This window comes from Balaenoptera acutorostrata, chromosome 17 (genome assembly GCF_949987535.1).
Source record: "Balaenoptera acutorostrata chromosome 17, mBalAcu1.1, whole genome shotgun sequence".
In the NCBI taxonomy this organism is placed as follows: Eukaryota; Metazoa; Chordata; class Mammalia; order Artiodactyla; family Balaenopteridae; genus Balaenoptera; species Balaenoptera acutorostrata.
Genome location: NC_080080.1, coordinates 21,368,712 through 21,393,350, shown reverse-complemented (window position 1 = coordinate 21,393,350; position 24,639 = coordinate 21,368,712). Strand labels below are relative to the sequence as shown.

The 24,639-nt window shown below is 39.9% G+C and overlaps 1 protein-coding gene across 8 annotated transcripts in view; it reads left to right on the top strand.

The window, feature by feature from the left end:
* Positions 1-24,639, top strand: part of MED30 (mediator complex subunit 30) — a 42,680-nt gene that overhangs the window by 12,115 nt on the left and 5,926 nt on the right. The window contains exons 4-5 of one of the 8 annotated variants that reach the window (XM_057532245.1): positions 13,120-13,178; positions 13,738-14,018. The exons of 1 other annotated variant lie outside the window; for it this stretch is intronic. In XM_057532245.1, coding sequence (XP_057388228.1) covers positions 13,120-13,178; positions 13,738-13,846 — 168 coding nt within the window. In that variant the 3' untranslated portion in view covers positions 13,847-14,018. 6 more of the 8 variants (XM_057532246.1, XM_007188803.3, XM_007188807.2 and 3 more) reach the window with 6 other exon arrangements.

Here is a 24,639-nt window from a genome sequence, read left to right as displayed (position 1 = left end):
TCAGAGTACCACATGTGACATACATATAGTTTGTTCTCTACCATAGAAGATATCATGATATTTGTGGGGGGATCAGGGGGAGGGTGGGGGGAAACTTGTGTAACTTCAGAAAGATGTAATTTTTCTAAAGTTAAGTTTCATTTCACTTTCCATTTCTCTAAGTTTCTCTTTTTTTCCTAATATGATGATTTAGTCATAAGCTACTCTTGATTTTTTTAAAGACCTATCATATAATCAGAGTATAGTAATACTTTGACAGCGTGTAATCAAAAAACCCTTACTAGCTATTGATGTAGAATTTTGTGAATTTTAAGTAAAGGATGTAATTGATACCAAGACTATGATGTATAAAAGTATTTCTTTCTCCACATGAGGATGTAGCTCTCTGTACAGTCTCTCTCTGTCCTGGACCCACCTACATACTTTCCTTCCCCCAGTCCTTTCAATGCCGTGGTCATAATTGGGGTTCAGTAAATATTCTGTGTTCATATTATTATGGCACATAAATACTGCTTATTGCTAAGCCACATAGTAAACTAGAATTACATTTCCTTGAATAATTATTTTGTTTTCCTAAAGTTAATAATTCTGTAATTTTGAAAAATTTTAGATAGTTCTTTATACATCTGTGGCCGCACCTCAGTACTGTTTTCCAACTTTCCAGAATCAAATTATCAGACGACTTACAGGTTTATTCCCCACCCCCCCCCCCCCACCAGAGTCCTCCCATCTCGTCAGGTCTGGGTTGAATGCTCCCTAGGCCTGCTGTTCATCCATTGCCCTGGGGCTTTCCTTCACCTCTTCTGTTGGTTTCACTATTTCCTCAATCTCCTATCTTTCTCTTTCTTGGTTTATTTCTCCCTCAGTAAGGTCCATATGTCAGTGGCTTCTTTAGGAGGAATGCAGGGACTTAAGTTTTTAGCCTTCACGTATCTGTCCAGTTGATCGTTTGGCTAGATATAAAAGTCTATGTTGTAAATTAAGTTTCCTCAGAAATTGGAAGGTATTCTTCCATAATCTTCTCATACAGGGTTTGGCAAACTTTAAAGGACCAGATAGTAAATATTTTAGGCTTTGTGAGACATGTGGTCCTTGTTCTTCTTTTTTTTTTTTTTTTTTTTAATTATTTCATTTATTTATTTTTGGCTGCGTTGGGTCTTCATTGCGAGCGGGGGCTACTTTTCCTTGCGGTGCATGGGCTTCTCATTGCGGTGGCTTCTCTTGTTGCGGAGCACGGGCTCTAGGCGCGTGGGCTCAGTAGTTGTGGCTCATGGACTCTAGAGCACAGGCTTAGTTGCTCCGTGGCACATGGGATCTTCCCGGACCAGGGCTCGAACCCGTGTCCCCTGCGTTGGCAGGCGGATTCTTAACCACTGCACCACCAGGGAAGCCCATGGTCCTTGTTCTGATGTAAAAACCATCCTTAGCTCATGGGCCTTACAAAAACAGGTCACGTGCCATAGTTTGCCAACCCCTGTTATGCTCTGTTGTCTTTGCAGATGGAGGCTCTAAAAGATCTGGTGAGCGTCTGATGCTTAAACATGAGCCATTTATATTTGGGAGGGAAGCACTAGGAAGCCTATCACAGGCTTTGTGAGTTGGCTTCATCATAGCGAGATTTGGAAGCAAGTTGGCTCTTCTCTTTGGGGGGACCCCCAACTATCATTTACTGAGGCTTTTTTTCTTTAGGGCTATTCCGTTTCTTCAGAGAAGAATCTTCCAGTGCCCTACATAGAGTATAGTCTCATGTCTTCTTGCCGTCTGCTGTGCTGGTGGCACTGAATCCCCAGCTGTTCTGGTTCAATTTCATGGGAAACAAACCTCTCGTTCCCTGAAACGTGGGACAGGACATGGGAGAGCGTACTCAGTCCCCTGTTGGTGAGGAGTGGGAGTGAGCACCTGGGGCTCTCGCTAGTCCCTGTAGCTGTTTCCCTCCCGTTTCTGTCCCCTGGGCCTCATGTGCTGACTTTGCGACGGCACCTGTCTCCAGTCCTCCGTGGAGGATCAGCCCGTTCTCATTGGCATCCTTCCTGCATCCATCTGGGCTGTACAGTAGTTTCCTCCTATGTCATTTATTGCTCCCCTTCTACTTTTCATTCTTAAAATGTGCCACCTGACATCTACTGTTGTCTCCTTTCTGATCATTTTTCTCCACATGGATTTATAGCTTTTTCATTCCTCTCCTGCCATTTTATTAGGGTTTGAGAAAAAAGAAAAGATAAACACATGTGTTTAGTCCGCAGTGTTTATCTGCAACAGGCTTATTTCAATGCACAAAGTAGTATTTCTGAACGTTCATCTATTTATGGAATAAAAGCCCATATTTTAAATTCTGTGTTCCCATTTATACTTCAGGCATTTGAGAATTCGTTTTGATTTTGAATAAACCATTTGAATCTGTTGAATTTGCTGTTGTACATACTTCTAACTTTGGGATAAAACTTGTTTTAGTTAACATGGTATTGAACTGAAGATTATTACAAAGAGGGAAGAATCCATTACATGTTTTAAATTAAACAGATTTAAAGCTTAGCCCTATATTTCCATGGGAATTTTTTTTTAAGAGAATTTAGAGAGAAAATATATTCTGTTGCATGGCAGAGGAAGTATTCATTTGATTGGCCTCATGGCTCTTACTTCCTGGGAATTGTTACTATAATTTGAGACAGTACTCAAGAATTAAGCAGTAAACAGAAACCAAAAAAAAAAAAGAGGGAGAGGACTAAGATTTGGTTAACTCAAATTGAAATTCCCCTAAAAAAGGCAGAAGAGAATAAAGTTAACAGCTGAAAACCAAAGTGGATTTTTTTTTTTTAATTTTATTTATTTATTTATTTATTTATTTATTTTTGGCTGTGCTGGGTCTTCGGTTCGTGCGAGGGCCTTCTCTAGTTGCGGCAAGTGGGGGCCACTCTTCATCGCGGTGCGGGGACCGCTCTTCATCGCGGTGCGCGGGCCTTTCACTATCGCGGCCCCTCCCGTTGCGGGGCACAGGCTCCAGACGCGCAGGCTCAGCAGCTGTGGCTCACGGGCCCAGCTGCTCCGTGGCATGTGGGATCTTCCCAGACCAGGGCTCGAACCCGTGTCTCCTGCATTAGCAGGCAGATTCTCAACCACTGCGCCACCAGGGAAGCCCCAAAGTGGATTTTTTGACCCAAAGAGGTTTTTGACTCATTCCTTAAATAAAATATTATAAATGTGAATTGACTATAATACATATTCTGACTGTTAACCAAGTTATCTTATGTATAATTAGTGGTACTAATGTATTTTATTTTTTCTTTTCCCCCCCTTCTTCCAACTTTGTACCTCCCTTCTAGAATATAAGATTAAAATATAATTGAAAAATTTTAAAACACTGAGTAAACTCATGATCAATTGATATATATTTTTCTGCCTTAATGGCACACATACCTGAATGTTTCTGTGAAAAATATGTTTATTTTAAATAGCTACCTTCAGATGGTAAAATGTTGGCCTAATTACATAATCACACAGATGCTATTAAAAGTAGTTTAAATTAATTGAGTTAATTTTTCAACTACAGTTGACCCCTGAACAACACAGGTTTGAACTGTGCAGATCCACTCATATGCGGATTTTTTTCAATAAAATACTCCAGTACTACACAGTATGCAGTTGACTGAATCTGCGGAAGCAGAACCATGGATACAGAGGGCAGACTGTGGGACTTGAGCATCCTCAGATTTTGGTACCGCGGCAGGTCCTGGAACCAGTCCCCCACATTGTTTAATGGTCAGCTGAATATCACTGTGTACTTGAAATTGTACAGAACATATTGATGGTCAGTCTGGTTTCTAACAACATATATATCACTAATGTCTACCATAGTGGCATGAAACTTTGGGGCATGAAATTTGTAATCAGTATTTGATATAAATCATCAGATGCAGAATGGCCTAATTTTAATAGTCAAATTTTTAGCTTTTTAAAATACTTCATTTTCTTTTCATATGTCCTTGAATCCATAAGCCTTAATACCCAAGTAAAGGATGAACACTTGTTTGAGACTATATTTTAAGGATATCAGAATGAGTTCTATTTTGCTTAAAAGTATTCTGTTAATGGTAAAATGAAACTGAAAGAGATATGTGGGTAGTTTTTACAGAGTTGACATATGATTGAGTTCAAGCAGTTAGAAGTTAAAGCATTTTTGACCAATTGTCACAGCCTTTGTATGAATAGTAAATTACATGGTATGACTTAGCATAAACATTTTTTTAAGTATCTACTCTACTTACACATTCACCTGTTAATGTAACAAATTAGGCACAGATGATGGATTTTGATAACAGCAGCTGTCAACCTCTGTTAAAATCAATCAGTGACAAGATTGTATATATTAAATCCTGTATCATGTCATGAAAATTTATTTACAGTTTAACCACTAATAAGCATAACTGTCAGCTTTGCTGTTGATATTTTCATGATGTGTTTTGGCTCTAGGTATTTTACTTGTATGCTAATAATTCTTTTAATTTAAAACTTTGTGGCCTCTTTGAGACAAACTGTCCAAATGCCTTATGACATATCATACTTTAAAAAAGTTTTACTATTCCCTAGAGTTGAATATTACCTTGAAAATATCCCACATTTTTTAGTTCTCTTACTTTATTTAAGAGTTAATGATGCTAAATTTTTTAAATGAGTACATCAGAATTTATATTTCCAAATGAGTATTCTTGAAAGTAGCATTTATTCCAGTGATGTAACCATTGTGGGAGCCATCTGTAACCTCTGTTTTGATATTGATTTGAAAGTCTGTTTTTAACCACTCAAGAATATAATTTCATTACTTCTAGTTACTCCTTAATTTATACTGAAATGTGATCACTAAGCTTCTTTCACCAGACTTGGCCTTTGAATGGTCTTCAGCTGTTTCAAAAACTTAAATACCTCCTCTTTCTCCTTTTCCATGGATACAGATTTGTCACTATTGAAGTTATTTAGGAGAACCCATCACACACATTTGCCCAGTTAACCTTTTTCACTGCAGTTTAAATCATATTTCTTCTTCTTCAAGAATTTTAATGGATCCCCATTGTCTACTAACAAGACCAAATTTACCCTTCCTTCCACTTTTTGCTCACCACCAACTTTTCTAGACCCCAAACAAAAATATTTTCCTTGTTTGCTGACCCTACCAGTTGGGGTTCCACAGCACCTGATATTTTTCCCCTGCCATCTGCCTTAACCAGGTTATGGTCTAGTCGTTTGGGCAGTATATCTTCTTCCTACTTCATGCTGAGTTTCTTCAAGGCAACAGACCGTTTCTTACTCATTTTTCTTCCCTTACAATGCCTAACCCAGAGCCGGGCACATAATGTACCCTCAGTAAATATTTATGGAACAAAATGTGTTACAGGCTAAGAATTCCATTCCAAAGAGAAGTTCTGAAATTTTTTAAAGTGACCATATTCAAGATATGTCAGAAGGTACCAATTCAAATAATTTTTAAAAAATCAACTCATATTCTTTCTCTTCCTTTTATTCTTATTAAGTTGCTCTTCTCTACTTTCCACCTGAAAAATGAGAATTGAGCAGGGAATCATGGTAGCTGAAGTCTCTCACAGCTTAGAGGAATGATGGCTTCGTGGAAAAGGGCAGCTGACTGAATCATTTTGAAGCCTTGAATTAGTTCCCTGAACTAAGCTTACTGGTTTTCATTACATGTGTCTGTGTAACTGATTTTCATCTTATGTATGGGTATAAAGAAATTAGAACTGGCAAGGGCCTAATAGATTATATAATCCAATTTCTTACAAAAGAAAACTGAGGATAAGGAATTTGTCTAAGATCAAATAGCAAGTTAGAGGCAAAGTCAGAACTGGAACTAAGGTTTTCGACCTCCCAATATACACCTTTATTTTGCTGCCACCCTTGATTGCTGGCAGAAGTTTTGCTGCCACCCTTGATTGCTGGCACCCTTGATTGCTGGCAGAAGTTTCTTGGTCTCTAGGATGACAGAGACTTAATAGGCAGCTACCACATACTTATGACAACAGAACTTAGAAGATCGGGCGTGTGAAAACTGAACAAGGAGACTGAGTACCTGAAGTACTAATAGTATCTTTTTCCCCAAAACTATGTTAAAGTGAGCTTTATGGTACTGAATACTGTATGCTTACCCTGTGTACTCTACGGTCATATGTTTTAATCTGACTGTGTTGTGTTAATTCTCTTCTCAAATATGAATTAAATTTAATTAATATTGAAGTCTCTTTAAATTGCTTTTCTGTTTTCCGATAAGAATTTCTTCCTCCCTTTTAGCTTCTTACCTCCTGTTACCTCTCTAACTCTAGATAGAATATGAGCGATTTATTTAGTCTTAGTTTGCTTTTAATGAAATCAAAATTAAGATTTTTAGGTCTCTTTATAATGAACATGTACTACTTGATCTGGAGGTATTTTAATATAGTATCTTTAAAATTATCTAACTAAATATATTACTTCCAAATGTAATGTTTCCAAGAGGTTACTTAAAAGTAATGATTATTATAATAACTAGTAAACACTTTGAAATTCTCTATGTTTATCTTGTTTTATCTACACAGACATTTACTACATAGGATTTGAAGAAAGGATGCTTAAAAAGAAGTGTACAAACTGTGGTCTAGTAGAAACCCAGATCTAGAGATACAGAGACACCTGCCATGTGCATTCAGGGCATCCAGCAAATCTTAGTTATGAAGAAGATTATATCAGGGCTGTACCATCTTGTCTTCAGTTTTCAGCATTAGATTGCACTTCATGCTGAGAGCAAACAGTGACTTCTGCCACATGTTTGAAAGACCAATTACATCAGGCATTGCATTTTTATTATACTTTATATTCTATATTGACGGTTTATGTTCTGTGCCTACCAGTAACATTTGTTGAATGCTTACTTGTATGCCAGGCACAGTTCTAACACTTGACATGAATCAAATCTTTTGATCCTCATAAAAACTCTTATGAGGTAGGTTCAGTTATTTTCCCCATTTTTCTGTTGTGGAAACTGAGGGACAGAGAGCTTAAGTAATTTGGCCAACATCATATATTTAGTTAGTGAAGGAGCTGAGTATAAACCCAGAGAGTCTGGCTCTAGAGATTGTGCTCTTAACCATTATGCTACGCTGCCTCTTGGAAAACCCATGTACTTAGGTTTTATAACAAGTAAATATTTAGCTTATTTTCTTTGGTGGTAGAAGTGGAGGAGTAAAGGGAGGTGGGGGATGGAGCTGTAGGCCTCTGGGGGCTGAATTAGAATTCATCATGCCTTGCAGTGAATGTTTGCGGCCAGAAAAGGATTGAGACCTTCTGCCTTTTAAGGAAATTAGCTTAATTTCTGTCTGGATCATTAGAGTTCTAACTTATGACATTTTAGTCTTCTACCTTCATGGTATATATTTCATGAAACATTTTTGATAAATTCTTTTGTTTGTACAGAAACTCAAACAGAAGAATCAACAGCTGAAGCAAATTATGGATCAATTACGAAATCTCATCTGGGATATAAATGCCATGTTAGCAATGAGGAACTAAACTGATATTTAAATGTCCAGCATTACACATGTTATACCATTTTTTTCCCCTCAAGTATTTTTTCCCTTTAAAGAAGATTATTTATCTGCTTTTATTCTAGTCACTAGAATGAAAGTTTCTATTTTTTACACTGTGGTTTTACATGAAAGCATTCATTGGTGGTTTTTCTTTAAGCTTTTGATTCTGTGAAAGATTATGGTAGTAAACTTTGATGGGGTTTGTTTTTGGTTAATCTTCATGAATTAAATAATTGTTTTTTAAAAGCAAAGTAACTAAGTTTTGAAAATAAATTTCTAAATTTGATCAATGGTTGTTTTGTTCATTTCATTACCCTTTTAAGAGAAAATGAAAGGTTTAAACATTTTTGCAGATGAAAATATCAAGTTCAGTCCATCTGTGGTACAAATTAAACATATAAGTTACCATTTCAGCTCAATTTTTAAAATTTAGTTTGAGTCCCAAGGAAGTTAGAATGAGAAAACAGTTAACTTCTCTATTGTTGTAAGCAGATGAAAATTGAAATTGTTTTTATTGTGGTTCTTCAAGTGTTTGGCCTTAATTGGAATGATCTGTCCCTAAAAGGAGAGGAAAATGTGTTGAAATCCCAACTATGTGCTTATTTGCTACCTGCTTTAGGCCAAGAAGCAACCCCCTATCTGATTTTTCAGATATATCCTAAAGTAATCTTAAGCATGTTTTAGAAACAGTGAATTTTTAAGAGTTTAAATGAGATAGTTCTGTATGACCAGTGCTTCTGTAGACTGGTAGTTGGTCTGCAGTAATAAGTCCTTTACAGGTCTGCCTACAGGAGCTGGTTTCTCAGATTATAAATAATGTATCCTCAAATAAGAGAGTTGGATCCTTCTCAGGAAAGATTTCTCCCAGCCTGATCCAGAAGCCCCTACCTACTGGCCTTGGTTCAAACTCAGTAAATACTGCTATTTGACTTTGTAGTATATGGATTCTCTGGAGGGTACCAGCTTCCTCTGGGGAGGGAACCTGGGTGGTTGAGGATAAGGGTACAGAAGATGCTTACTATTCATTGTATACCCTTTGGTACCTGTGGAATTTTCCAGCATGTGCAAATACTGCCTATTCATTTTAAGTTATACAGATTCCCACCTCTAACAAGTGGCAGAAGCACGACAAGACAAGCCAAACCACGGGGACATCTTTAGACTCTCTAAGTGCACATTCATCAGAGCAAGTTCCCCTGAGCAAGCCCAGTGTTAGTCAAATGGGGAAATGACCCCGTGGTGGGAAGCACAGCAGTTATAAGGCAGAAGGTAATGGTATATGAAGCTATGACAAGAAGAATTAGGACCAATACTTCAATCTACCCCAGAAGTCTGCAGTATCTACTATTTTATTTAGCCTATCACCGGTTGGACATGGAGGGGTTGTTTTTTTTTTTACAGGTTTTCACTGTATGTTCTTTGCATGGTAGATTGCTGATGACTACTGGGAATTTAGTGTTTTGGTACTGACAACTTGTAAAGCAGTTATAAAAAAATGTTTTAACCAAATGGAGTTTTTTTGGTTTGGTTTTGTTTTAATCACACTCAACTCCTTAGATCATTCAAGGTGTCACAAACTCAACTCTTGAAAGGAATGTGGAAATTGTATCTTGGGGGGCTTGGTTCTATAGGGAATCTCAATGTGGAGAAATAATCGATGCAGCTACTCTCATAGAGCAGTAGCCCCAAATTCTGGGAACCTCAAATTCTGTGTGTTCTTGAAGTCCTCAAAACTGATGCCGGTTTATACAGTCACTCACTAGTCTACTTGAGGCTTGTTATGAATGTGTTGGGGTTATAAAAACATATAGACTCCACTAACAAAGTTTCAGCTTTTTGAGGGACAGCATGCCGGGAGACTGAAGAGCCAGAAAGGCAATTCAATCACCATGTGTGGCCTTGGGCAAGTAAATCTCAGTTTTCTTGTCTGTAAAATGATAGGTGGGATTAGTTGATCTTATATTCTTTGTTAGAATTGTAGTTGCAAATGTTAGAAACCCAATTCCAAATGGCTTAAGCCAAAAAGGGAATTTATTAATTCATGTCCCAAGAAAGGATGCTTGAGAAGAGCTCACAGAAGCAGAGAAAAGCTGCAGAAACCAAGACTTCAAGAATTAGAACCAAGATTCAATGCCCCAGGATTCTCTTTGCCCACCCCTAATTTCCGCTCTCTCTCTGCTCCATTCTCTCCTACTGTAGACAGGCTTTCTCCAAATGGTGGGAAAGATGGCCTCCCACCAGCTTACCTTTACATCTTTTCCACGCCCTGACTCCAGAGGCTGGGCCCCTTCTCCTCCCACTCTGCGTTGAGAACTAGAGTGGACCCTGATCAGCACAGCTTGGGTCACGTAACCAACCTTTGAACCAACTGTGTGTACATGTGGGTTCTATAATTAGATCAGCCAGGTTATAAGCCCATCTCTGTGGCTAGGAATTGGGTGTGAGAGTCATGGAAAAGTTACTGAGCAGGGAACAAATACTAGGGAAAAAAATACCAATCAGAAAATTTGCGAGAAAAACGTACAACAATGGCAAACCACAGTCCACTGATGTTCTTCCTTGGTTCTAATACTGTCTCAGATAACATCAGTTATTCAACTCTCAAACCCCAAGAAAAGTTTTAGAGAAAACTAAATGCATCATTGACTATCATGAGAAAATTGTTAATTTTAATTTTTTTCTCAATTTGTGGACTTCTGTGTTGACATTTTTCTTTGCAGCCTTTGTTTTTTTTCTTTGAAGCTTTTTCAGTTAATTGCAATGTGATCTTATCAGGTCTTGGTTAGCCTCGCATGGGTTAAAGCAGAGATACGAAAGAGCTAAGAAAAAAATAAAATGAAAACTTCAGCATCCTGGTAATGAAATTATCTTTAAAATGATTTGGAAACCGAAGGCCCTCATCATTCAGACATTAGATCCCTTGGCACCATTACAAGACAAAATGTGTTAACTTGACATTTTGATGTAGTTCCAGTTTGAGTAATTCATTTTCTTACCTTAAATTCCCAAGGAAGTTTAAGCTAGAGAGAGCAGTCTTTCAGCCTTAAACTAAAATGTGTGCTTTGTCCTAAAGCTCAAAGACTTTGTTATCAAATTTGTCCAACATAACTGGATGCCTTAAAATTTTTTCTATTCCTTTAAAACATTTGTGGACCAAGGACTGATTTTTTTAAGCCTAAACTGAAAGATATTCCAGATGTATATATATTTTTAACATGGTAGCAGTCGTGAATTCTCTCATATCTTTTTTTTAACTTAAAGAAGTAGAGTTAATATATTTACGTTAATATCTTTAAGTTTATATTTTTACATAGGGTTGAATTGTACACTAATGCATTTACATCAGTAAATGTATGAATGCACTAATGATTCATGCATTTTTTTTGAAAATTCTAGCTGTTGTCAATATGTAATTTGCATTCCCAAAACTTACAAAGAAAATGTAAACCTGTATTTTCTCTGTACTTTGAGATCTTATTCTATGACACAGGATTACAAGATCACCAAGTGGCATGTCCTTGTTAGAACTACCTTAACCTGTTTTAACTTAATTCAGATGTCTTTTTGAGGCAGTACCTCTTCAAGGTTAGCGAGCACGGGAATCAACTTGGGTGCACTTTTAAAAATACAGATTTTGGACTTAGCACAAGTTTACTGAATCAGAATCTCTAAAGTAGGGTCTAAGAGTTTGCATATTTAAAAACAAGTTTTCCAGGTGATCTGTCACCAACACTGGAAAAATATTTTTCTATGCAGTTTAGTGATAGTCATTATGAGTATTTTAACATGAAAAACTGTATAAAAAGTAGCAGTATTGATACAAAATGAAAAGTTTTGTGCCATATTTAAAGTTCTAGCCTTTTAAGAATTTAAAAATAATACTTTATAGGAACAGTTCTCAACCTTGGCTGAACATTAGAATCAACTGGGAAAATGTCAAAATCCCCTGTGAAGCCATGCCCCAGGCCAATTCAATCAGAATGGCTGGGGTGGGATCCAGGCAGCAATGTGTTTTAAAGCTCCCCAGGTGATTCCAACGGTCGGCCAAGGTAAGAGCCACTGCTGTATGCAGATTTAAAAGCATGGAAAGAATCCTGAAGGACTGATTTTTCCAGTAATAGTTAAATATTTGGAGCAAAGAACTTCAAGAGGAAAAAGTCCTAAAACTCACCTGTACACTAATGTAGTTTTGAAGGATAGCTGGCTGACTGTACACTCTTGGGTGTCAGGGGTGTGGGTGTCATCAACCACAATTATACCGCTCAGGAGAAAACTGAAGAGAGAATGCCACCCAGTCAACAACTTTTAGAGGCAAAGGGGATTGATGCCTTATCTTCCATCCTTATAGATCGTAATAATTTCAAGACATTTGAGAGGTTGAGTGAAGACAAAAGGAAGATGACATTTCTCCTTGTTCCCTGTTTCATGCTGTACATGGCCACATCTTGTTTTATTTATTTTTTTAATAAATTTATTTATTTATCTTTTTATTTTTGGCTGCGTTGGGTCTTTGTTGCTGCACACGGGCTTTCTCTAGTTGTGGCAGCTTCTCTTGATGCGGAGCATGGGCTCTAGGCACACGGGCTTCAGTAGTTGTGGCTCACAGGCTCTGGAGCGCAGGCTCAGCAGTTGTGGCGCGCGGGCTTAGTTGCTCCGTGGCACGTGGGATCTTCCCAGACCAGGGCTCGAACCCGTGTCCCCTGCATTGGCAGGCGGATTCCTAACCACTGCGCCACCAGGGAAGTTCCAGCCACGTCTTGTTTTAGACTGATAAAATAACTAAGCTGGATTTATGATTTACTCATCTAACAGCCATCTGTTGATCACCTACAGACTCTGGGCACCAGGCTAGGAGGTGGATATACCAAGTTGGAAAGGACCTTTTGCTCAAAGGTTATGGAATATAAGCTAGAAGACAGCTGTCCCTATACACAAACTCTAGGCTTCTCAGGGGACTTCTTCACATTTACAAATTGGATGCTCACCAACCAACCCAAAGAACCAATGGCCTGCTTTTATCCCATGGGGACTTAGATTATCTTGGTGCCTGTAGAGCAGATTACAGAGCTCAAGCTAGAGGTCTCCTTCCCAGGGGTTCCACACAAAAAAATTATCTCTGTGGTTAGAAAGTTACTGCTACGTATGCCCAGACCTGTAACAATCTAAAGACACAAAAAGGCAATGCTATAAAAATGTTCAACTCCGGAAATGAGAATGTAGCACAGCTTTAATTGCAATAAGGTGAGGGAAATAGTTTTCAAAACAGCTTTGGGAGGGGGAAGAAAAGTCATTTGTCAAAGCTCAGTACTCAAAATCTACAGATGGCATCACTAACAAATAAATCAATTAAAGAATGCAGGGTGTGAATGGAAACATAAATGTGAATTAAAACCATACAAACTTGAAGTTATGTATGAAGTATTTTAACCACTGACACTAAAATTTTAAATTGAATTCTCTGATGAAACAGAAAACTGGTATAATTGCCTGAGTAAAGGGTGGTTTGAGAATTACAGCTGGTGGGGAAAAAATAAATGTGTTTCTGTGTTTTGAATAGACAGTAAAAGCAAGACGGATGAACGAAAAGGGCTTGCCAAGGTGCCAGCAACGGTCCAGGTGAGAAATAACTAAAGCATGAAACAGAGTTGTAGCGAGTGTATTTCCTTGCTCGTCTTGATGGATTCCTACATGTTGCTTGTTCTTGCCAATCCATGCAAGGTTGTAGCAATGCAGTTTGTTGGCCTAGTGAGGTCAGAGAGTTTGGGGCATTTCCTGGAGCTGCTAGCTTCTGTTTTGAGGGTGTATTTTCTCCTGAGCCTTTGAAGGATTTTTGTATAAGTACTGGGTTATTTACTTGTTTACAAGACTGTATTTGTGGGGGAGGAGGATGGGCATAGATAGGAAAGGTCTTCTGCTTCTCGATGGTGAGAGAAATATCTCGGCTCTTAGAGAATTCTCACTCTATGAGACTGAGTCCTGAATAGTGGGCGAGGGTGTGAACCCTAAAGACAAACTCCCTACGTCCCAGCTCTGCTGCTTACCAGCTGTTCCCTTGGGCAAATTTTTCAGCTTGCTTATGACTTGGTTTTCCCCTCTGTAAAAGGGACACATAGTATGTTATGTGGATCATATTTTTAGATAGCTCTGAAAACTGGAAAGTTTATATTTACAAAAGCTATATACTGGACTTCCCTGGTGGCACAGTGGTTAAGAATCCGCCTGCCCTGGTCTGGGAAGATCCCACATGCCACGAAGCAACTAAGCCCGTACACCACAGCTACTGAGCCTGCGCTCTAGAGCCCATGAGCCACAACTACTGAAGCCCATGCACCACAACTACTGAAGCCCACGCGTCTAGACCCTGTGCTCCGCAACAAGAGAAGCCACCACAATGAGAAGCCTTCGTACCGCAAAGAAGAGTAGCCCCTGCTCGCCGCAACTAGAGAAAACCCTGCGTGCAGCAACAAAGACCCAATGCAGCCAAAAATAAAAATAAAATAAATTTTTTTAAAAAACTGGTGCTGAGATTTGCAGCAACACGTATGCAACTAGCAATTATCATACTAAGTGAAATAAGTCAGAAAGAGAAAGACAAATACCATTTAAAAAAAAAAGCTATATACTTAAAATCTACCACTGCCTCACCTAACAATCAACTTGGTCGTTTACAAGGATGGAGAACGTAAAGAAATACATAGATGTCAGATGCCATTATCTCTACTTGGAATTCAGTCTAAAATCAAGCGTGAAGAATAAACTCATCACCACTTGTTACCCCCTCTCTACAGCCAATGCTTACTCCAGCCTCCAATAAGCGGCACTCAAGTTTCCTCACACTCACAGCGGAAACTCAAAACTCAACTAGATGCACTGCCATTGCCATTTCTCTGTCTGCAAAGCCCTAACTCCTCACCCTACCCTGAGCTTTTTTTTGATCCCATCTTCTTCTTGCTTCTATCACTTCTGTCCTGTCAGTCTCCAATTTCTGGCTATGTTTTATTCTAAACGCTAACCTGCCTGAGACAGACCCGGGTAGCTGATGGCCGCCCTTCAGAAGGCTCTGCTCCCAGCCTTTCCATGTCACACGCTGGCGAATCCAGCACTGGCTTAGCCTCTTCCTCAACCTGGATGCCCTGTCCTCCCTTCCTTCTGTCTGGTTAAATCCTTAACAATCCTTCAAGGCTCCTGTGAACCCACTGCTGGCCCTCACATCTTTCCACACTGATTTCCACCATCTCTGAACTCTGCAGACTCCTGGGTCAATCACACCCTACCTTCTGCTCTTATGTTCCAGCTTCATGTGTGTGCTTTGTCTGCTCAGGTAGATGGAAAGCTCCCTGGATTCAGATTAATTTTCCCTCTTCCTCCACCCAGCACAATGCTATAACCATCACAGATATTCAATTAATAGTGTTCAAGCTTGTTTGAATCAAAATTCATTTTAGTTCGTAAATTTCTACTGATTAGGAAATGGATCTTTTTACTTTGTACGTTACCTTAAGCAGTTATTTCTCTTTTTTTTTTCACTATACTTGATGCAAGAAACAATACTTTTGAGGTCAAAATATTTACATATTAATGATTAAGTTTATACATTAATGAATGCATTAATTAATAATGATTGGCACCCATAAAATTAAAGATAAACCAAAAATCTTAGAATAAGCTTCTATACTACAATATCAAGAGAAGTTCAAACTCATTTATGGAGTGCCATCTATGAACAGACAGTACAGAGGGTAATACTTTCTATACATTAAGTCACTAGGTCATTAAAACAATCATATGAATCATTCCGTTTTTACAGGGGCTAGAAAGGGGGTGAGGACTGAAAGGAAAGAATATATTTTCCTTGGAGAATTAATCATAGAGGATGAACAAAAATGACAGATTTTGTGTGCCAGGCCCTGTTCTACATGTAATAACTCATTTAACCTGCACAACTTCGTGAAATAGGAACTATTAATTCTCCCACTTTACAGATCAGGAAATGGAAACCCAGGGAAGTTAAAACACTTGCCCCAGGCCACGCAGCTAGAAAGTAGCTGAATTGGATTCAAATCTCAGTCTGGCTCCAATGTCCTCATTCTTAACCAGTACACAGACTAGAAGATTTAAAAACATGGGTAGAACATAGACAGATGTGCATGGCATGAAAATCTGAATGCCCCTGGAAGATCTAGACCTTGAGCTCCTCTTAGCAATCAGTTGACCCCTCACAGACACACACACACACAATGTGATAATATTGGTACAGCCCTTAGCGTGGGCCTGGTCCATACAAGCGCTTGGTAAATGTCAGGCACTCCTGCCATGGCCACCACTGTTTTCCCTTCAGGTGCCGTGGAAGGACCAGCACCACTTCAGAACTATGACTCCCTAGAACGTGAGACTGGAATCTTGCTTGCTTTCACAGAAGGAGATGCAGTACCCTTTATCTTATTTTCTACTTCTGCAGTGTTATAAAGGACTATTTGAACAGGCAGGTCATGGAAAGGAAAAAGAAAGTAATATTTGAAAAAACAGAGCTAACGTCGTCTTCCTTTTTTATTTCCTGCCCCTAGATATCTTTTGCACTTTCTTTCATCTATTTTCCTTGTCTCTAGTTACATACTTGTTCAGAAGCCACCAGGCATTTCACCATAAGGAGAATCCAAATGCATCCAGCAAATCAGAGCAATACTTCGGCTGAGCACAGCACTCCACTCTGTGAGGCCTGTTAGCTAAAATTCAGTAAGACCTGTGCTCCAAGGGCTCTTGGCAGAGTCCGAAATGCTCTTACAAGCCACAGTTGGTTACAGAGCACAAAAGCTGGGCGAGAGGGGGTTTTACTTCCTGGGGGGGGGGCGGGGTGGATTGCCTTCTTCAGCCAGGGCAGTGCTTTCTGGAGGAAACTCCTGAAGAAATAGCAGCATCTCAGAGGACATGAACAACTGACCCGTGATGGGGCTTGTCGGCCACACGTCGTTCAAGGTGAATGCATCATTTTGAACATCAACAAGGAGGGAATCTTCCTGGCACATAATAGGCACCCAATAGGTATTTCTTGAATAAATGACTCATAAGGTTATAAAGAATTTATGAAAATAATACACAACAGTTATTAACTTCTGTGCCCTGTGGTTTATAACCACTGCCTCACCTAATCCTTATAGACACTACTATGAGGTAGGTTTTATTAAAACCCTCATTTTACAAATGAGGAAACTAAGGTGAAATAGCTTGCCTGGGAGACATTCAGATAATCAGATTGAAACATATGCTCCTGGGACTTCCCTGGTGGCGCAATGGTTAAGAATCCACCTGCCAATGCAGGGGACATGGGTTCGAGCCCTGGTCCGGGAAGATTCCCACATGCCGCGGAGCAACTAAGCCTGTGCACCACAACTACTGAGCCTGCGCTCTAGAGCCCGTGAGCCACGACTACTGAGCCTGCGTGCCACAACTACTGAAGCCTGCGTGCCACAACTACTGAAGCCTGCGTGCCTAGAGCCCATGCTCCGCAACAAGAGAAGCCACCACAATGAGAAGCCTGTGCACTGCAACGAAGAGTAGCCCCCACTTGCCGCAACTAGAGAAAGCCTGCGTGCAGCAATGAAGACCCAATGCTGCCAAAAATAAATAAATAAAATAAATTAATTTTTTAAAAAAACAACATATGCTCCTAAGAATCATGCTTCATTGCCACTCTTGAAGGAGCAGCTTTGCTTGACTATGTTCCAGAATGTTCTGGAATGTAAATACAGAACTTTCTCAACTTCTGTTGGGGTTATGTCCCAGATAAGCCCATCACAAGTTGAAAATATTGTAAGTCAAAAAGGCACTTAATACACCTAACCTTCCGAACATCATAGCTTATTAGCTCAGCCTACCTTAAACTTGCTCAGAACCGTTCCATTAGCCTAAAGTTAGACAAAACCGTCTAATACAAAGCCTATTTTATAGCAAAGTGTTGAATATCTCATGTGATTTACTGAATACTGTACCAAAAGTGACAGACAGAATGGTTGTCAGTGCATCGGTTGTTTACCTCGTGACTGCGCGGTTGACTAGGAGCTGGGGCTCGCTGCCACTGCCCAGCATCACAAGAGAGTATTGTACCACATATCCCTGGCCTGGGGAAGAGATCAAAATTCAAAGTACAGTTTCTCCTGAATGCCTATCACGTTCCATCATAAAGTCGAAAAGTTTTAAGTCAGGGACCGTCTGTACTGAGCATCTGCCTCCAGTTCACACTACTCATGAAAGCTGCATCCTGACCAATGTTTTGGTTCTGAATCTGGTGAGATGTCACAACCATATGACCTCAGTCTGCAAGGCAAATGTGGGTATGGGGACCAGGGCTGCCTTCCTTGGCAGCTGGTCCAATTCAGCACCAGCCTATGCCAGATCAGCCTGCAAACACTTTTACCAAAGACATGGGTCTCTGCATCTTGCAGTACAGTGTACTGCAAAAAAGTAGGTAAGAGGAGCATAAAAGAAGTTGTCCACTCCAGCACTCTTGAAAATTTCCAGGGAGGAAGGGCCATTTTGCACACTTCCTTGAGAAGGAAGGAAGACACAGGGGTACTTTAGTCAGGCAGTTCAAGAGCCGAGCCTTGGGCGCTTTCTGGCCCTTTGAAATTGGAAGAGACCAATGCCTTTTGAATTCCACTTGAAGATACAGAGGAGGCTGCAAGAGCCATTGTTGGCCTGACAATGGAAGATGATTTTCATAGACAAGTTGATTGCTTTCTAAGAAGCAGACAAATAAAGCCAATTTCAGCAACCACCAAAGAGTCTGTGAGAGCAGCCACTTCTGGAATGACAAAGAGACGAGAAACAAAAGAGAGGAAGCTTTACCAGCGAACGCATTTCCTCCATCTGGGAGGAAGATGGGTTTCACAGTGTTTTCATAGTAGATCAATGAGCATCCTGTCCAAGGTTCTGGTAAAGTCTGTAGCCTGCTGAAGCTTATACAAACTTGGAAAATGTTACCAGGAAAATCTGATATGATGAGGCTTAAACCAGTCTAGCCAGGTGTAGAAAGAGTTCTTAAATGGAGAGCTATCGTTAAGTACCCAGACTGTTTTCTGAGCCTTTGAACTCTACTGTGATAATCTCCCTTCCTTCCCAGAGAAAGGAGAAATAGTCCACTTCCGAACTAAGCAGTAAAAAAGATGTTAGGAGAAAAAAAATCATGTAAGTGTGGGTATGCATATTTACACATACATCATATTTACAAAGTAATAATATAAAGGAATGTAAAGCAAAAAAAATCATTGTACTGTTCACTCTATACCTTAGAAGGTTCATAAAATAGCTGTAGCAATATTCATATTCAGCCAAAAGCAGTGCATCACACTTCCAATTTTTCTTTACACTTAACTAAAATGTGCTGAGTATCTATTCTGAGATGGCATTTTGTCAGGTGACTTATGTAGATCAAATTATTTAGTTACCCCCAATTCTCCTAGGTGGTGCTGACCTCACTTTTTAGATGAGAAAGTTTAGGTTCAGAGAGCTCACATAACTTGTGTATCACTTAGGGTGCTTTAAACCGCAAGCAACAGAATACCTAACAACGGCTTAAACAAAAACACTTCAAGTTATCCCCGAGAACAAGGAGTCTGGAAGTCTGGGTCCCAGGGTTGGGTCATTAAATTAATAATGACATCAAGGACCCTGGCTCTATCCATCCTTCCTCTCCTCCATCTTTGACACGTTGGCTTACATTCTTTAGGCCTGTGATGGCTGTTGTAGTTCCAGACACCACATGTTTACACCACCAGACCACAAGCAAGATAGAGGGGAGCTGGGACTTCTTTGGCTACAGCACCCTTTTTCATCAGGGAAGAACATTTTACCCTGAACTCCCTAACACACTTCTCCTTAAATCTAATTTGGCAGGAATGAATGGCATGACCACCTGTAGCCATAAGGGATACTGGGCAAGTGGGTATACAGCATTTTAGTCATTGGCATTGGATGCTGGCTTTGCCAGGAAGGAAGCAGAGAAGAAGAAGAATTGGGCCAACATATAGTGTCTGCACACTTACAAAGATTAGAGGTTGACAGAGCTGACTCTCACTTCAAGAGGCATGTACCGTTTACCCCACAGTATGCAGAAGCATAAGGAAGGAAAACCCTTCCTCAGATGGGAGCAGCCCACAACTTTTAATACCAGTGCTCTATTCTTAAAGGAAAAAATGAAAGGCTACCAAGAAGACTGATGGTGCTGTGGAACTGAGATTCCTTCTCCAGAGCGTGGGTGATCTGACTCCCTGTCCCGAGCGTCACTTGAGTTTGAAGTCTGTAGGGAGCCAAGCAGACCTCCGCTTGAGAAGGCCTTGCCAGAGTTGAACCCACACTCCTGGGGTCTGAGAACGGGTGGGGATCTGAGAAGGGCATCTCATAGCTGGCTTGATTCAGACTTTTCACTAGGTCAAGGCACTTGCCAGGCTTTTATTTTTACTATTATTTTTAAAATTTTATTTATTTATTTGATATGTTACTGCTACCTCAACTTTCTTTCTGATTCCATTTGCATGGACTATCTTTCTCCATTCCTTCACTTTCAGTCTGTGTGCGTCTTTAGATCTGAAGTAACCTGTGGACAGTATATAGATGGGTCTTGCATCCACTCGGTCACCCTATATCTCTTCATTGAAACATTTAATCCATTTACATTTAAAGTAATTGATAGGTATGTACTTATTGCCATCATGTTAACTGTTTTCTGGTTGTTTTTGTGGTTCTCCTCTGTTCTTTTCTTCTTCTCTTGTTCTCTTCCCTTATGATTTGATGACTTTAAGTGTTATGTTTGTATTCCTTTCTCTCTTATTTTTTGTGCATCTGTTACAGGTATTGGTTTGTGTTACCACGATTCGTATATAACAACCTATATATAGCAGTCTATTTTAAGTTGATGGTCACTTCAACTCAAGCACATTCTAAAAGCATTACATTTTAATCCCTCTCCAATGTGTTGTGGTTTTGGTGTCATATTTTACGTATTTTTATTTTTTGTATCAATTATTTTAGATATAGATCATTACTTTTGTCTTTTAAATTTCATACTAGCTTTATAGCTGGTTGATCCACTACCTTTACTATATGTTTGCCTCTACCAGTGAGATTTTTTTCATTCATAATTATCTTGTTTCCAGTAATGGCCTTTTGTTTAAAAAAGGCCCTTTAAGATTTCCTGTGAGGCCAACTTAGTGTTGATGAACTCATTTAGCTTTTGCTTCCCTGGGAAATACTTTATATCTCCTTCAATTCTGAATGATATCCTTGCTGGGTAGAATATTCTTGGCTGTAAGTTTTTTCCATTCATTACCTTCAATATATCATACCACTACCTTCTAGCCTGCAAACTTTGCAGAAAAATTACCTGATAGTCTTATGGGAGTTTCCTTTCATGTACCTATTTGTTTTCCTCTTGGTGCTTTTAAGATTCTCTCTTTATCTTTAATTTTTTCCATTTTAATTACAATATGCCTTGGTTTGGGTCTCTTTGGGTTCATCTTGTTTGGGAATCTATGCTTCCTGGACTTGAATATGTTTTCTTTGCCAGGTTAGGGAAGTTTTCAGCCATTATTTCTTCAAATAGGCTTTCTGTCCTTTTCTCTCTTTCTCCTCATTCTGGAACCCTTAGAATGTGAGTGTTAGTATGCTTGATGTTGTCTTAGAGGTCCCTTCAATTATTCTTTTTAAATTTTTTTTTTTTGCTATCCCAATTGGGTAATTTCTACTACTCTGTCTTCCAGATCACTAATCCATTCTTCTGCATCCCCTAATCTGCTGCTGATTCCCTCTAGTGCATTTTTCATTTGTTACTGTATTCTTCAATTTTTTTAAAAAATATTTTCTATCAAAAAAAAAAAATATTTTCTATCTCTTTGCTGAAGTTTTCACTAAGTTCATTCATTCTTCTCCCAAGTTTGGTGAACATGTTTATGATTATTACTTTGAATTCTTTATCTGGTATTGCTTATCTCCATTTAGTTTAGTTCTTTTTCTGAGGTTTTGACTTGCTTTTTCTTTAGAGGGTATTCCTGTCTCCTCATTTTGCCTAACTCTCTGTGTTTGTTTCTATGCATTAGTTATTTCAGCTAAGTCTCCCAGTCTTGAAAGAATGGCCTCATGTAGAAGGTGTCCTGTGGGGCCCAGTAGTGCAATCTCCCCTGGTCAACAGAGCCAGGGGCTCTAGGGGTATCCCCTGTGTGGGCTGCATGAATGCTTTCATTGTGGTTGGGCCACAACTGCTGCAGACACTCTGCTGGGCAGGGCTGGTCCCTGGCCCAGCTGTCTATGAGGTCTGGCTATGGCTGCTGTGGGCGGCACTGGTGAGCAGCGCTGATCCCCCTAGAGTGGGAGCTGCTTTGGAGGGGTGCCAGTGCTGTCTAAGGCTGCCCACCAGGTGTGATGTGGCAGGGGGACACTTTGGAGGAGTGCCAGCTGGGGCAAGTCCCCAGGTGAGTGACAGGACAGGTGCTAGCAAGGTAGATGGGGAGAGTCAGAAATGATATCCACCAGCACTGGGCCAGCTAGGTAGAAGGAGAGCAAAAAGAAATGTGACCTGCCAGTGTCTCCATACCCAGAGGAAGTTCCAATAGATCCTGGTCCCTCTAGCACATGCCCTAAAATTAGCCAATGACTCTCCTTGTATGAGCCAAGTGCTTTTCAAGCTGCTGCCTCTGCACTGGGACTCAGGGAGAGTAAGTTTGTGTGCAACCCCCTTAAAAACAGAGTCTCAGTTTCCCACACCCCTCCAGCTCTCCCAGACATAAGCCCCACTGGTTTTCAAACCCAGATATTATGAGTGTTCATCTTCCCAGTGCAGGTTTCCCAAGCTGGGGAGCCTGACGTGGAGCTCAGACCCCTTGCCCCTCAGTGGGGACCTCTGAGGTTGTGATATCCCTCCTGCTTGTGGGTTGCCAAACCGGGGGTGTGGGTTCTGATTAGACCACATCTCTGCCCCTCCTACCCATCTCAATGGGGCCTTTTCTTTATATCCTTAGGTATAGAAAATCTGTTCTGCTAGTCTTCAGGTTGTTCTCAGAGACAGTTGTTCTATATGTAGTTGTAGTTTTGGTTGTGTCTGCAGGAGGAGGTGAGATCAGGATTTTCCTACTCCATCATCTTGATCTGACCTTGTCAGGCTTTTAAATGTCTTTCTCTCGTGTGCCCACTGTGATGTACAGAGCTTCTCCAGCTCCATTCTGCTACTGGGTTTGTTGACTTCTCCCTGAGTGGTCCATATGTGTGCTCATACCATACCACATACACATTTTCTTGTACATTATTAGCGAATTCTATCAGTTGCATATTGAAAATTATATACAATAATTATTGAATAGTTTGGAGTTATTTGTAACACACTGACTGTGTGAACATATAAGCATATAAATAATGTGGATTTAACATTTTCATTTTCATTTGCACAGTTATCAGTCCCCAAGAGCTCCAAGAAACAAAGCATTGTGTATAGACTTTTTGTGTATATAAACAAGAGACACACACAGACACAATCCTACCTGGGTACTCAATGATGAAATAAAGAGAGAAGGCATAATCCTTATTCACAAAAGTTTACAGATAAGAAGCAAAAAGGACAAATATACACGGCAAATGCAGAAACAGATTTGGGTTTAAATTCTGGCTCTACCACTTACTTGCCCTTTGACATCAGGCACATTGAATCATCTCACTGTGCCTCAATTTCTCACTTGAGAACTAGGACAGTAATACCTTCCCTGTATAATTGGTGGGGGATTTGGAAAAAAAAAAAAAAAGCAGGTGAAACACTAGCACAATGCTGAACACCCATAAACACTCAAAACACTCTATTCTTGTTCAATCGGAAGTGAGATTTATTGTCTCACTATCAAGCTTGGTTTTCTTGGCCCCAAGAGCCAGTCCCAATCCTTAAAAGACTGTTTAGGAACCCTGAAGTGGTACATATAAAAGAGGGACATCAGGCAGAACCCCTCATTACAGTGGATGTCCCTGGTCCTCCCAAGTCCAATGTGGCCTCTATAGGCAATCGATTTATCATGTCTGCAGTCATCTTTAGTAAAGCAGATTTCAGAGCCAGCTTTTGTTTATGATCCCTATTTTCAGGCACACAGACAGGCAGGGAACTGCCCTTTGGGTTTGGTCCCTAGGCAAAAGAAATCTTTCTACCCATTCCAATTACTCCCTTCCTGAGGAAGAACACTGTGGAACTGGTTAACCAAACACCAGGACAATTTTTCTCATGTTTGGAACTCTCCATCTCCATTTGCGCTGGTGCTAACTAGGGTATGACTTTTCAACCCCTTGGAATGTAAGTTTTGAGGCTTTGATTTGTGTTCAAGGGAAAGGGGCAAAAGGAGTCAACTTGCTTTGACTCTCGGCTGACATCCTCAAAGTGGTCCATGGACCAGCATGACTGCCTCACCTGGAAGCTTGTTAGAAACACAGACTCTCCGCCCTCGCCCCACAGCCTGTGGAACCAGAATCTGCATTTTAACAAGATCCAAAGGTGATTCACATGGACATTTTGGGAAGCACAGCCCCAGGTGTGTAAACTGGCTTCATTAAGGTAAAGAAACCTTGCACCTAGTCCAACCTAGCTATCTGGAACACTACAGTGGGAGTTAATATAAATTTCTATGTGGTTAAACTATATTAATTATATATATATATATATATATATATATATATTTTACATTTATATATATATATATATATTTTACATTTATATATATATATATATATTTTACATTTATATATATAATTATATATTTAGATATATAGTTACATTTATATCTAATTCCTTTATGCATTGATAGCATTAACTGTTCCGTGCACTTACATTTTCCTCTGGGACTGCTTTGTGAAGGGCTGCCTGTGCCAGCTAGAGCCAGCTGGCACAGGCTCATGAGAGCCAATTCTTCATGTCCCTTCCCAACTTCCCATTCAGTGATGACATGTTGGTAGCAAGAAATTGGCCATGATGGGAGTATTTGCACCACAGAAATAGGGAGACACTACAAGTCATAGTATTTTTCCTCCCAGAGAACTGGCTTACAGGACAACATATGGACCT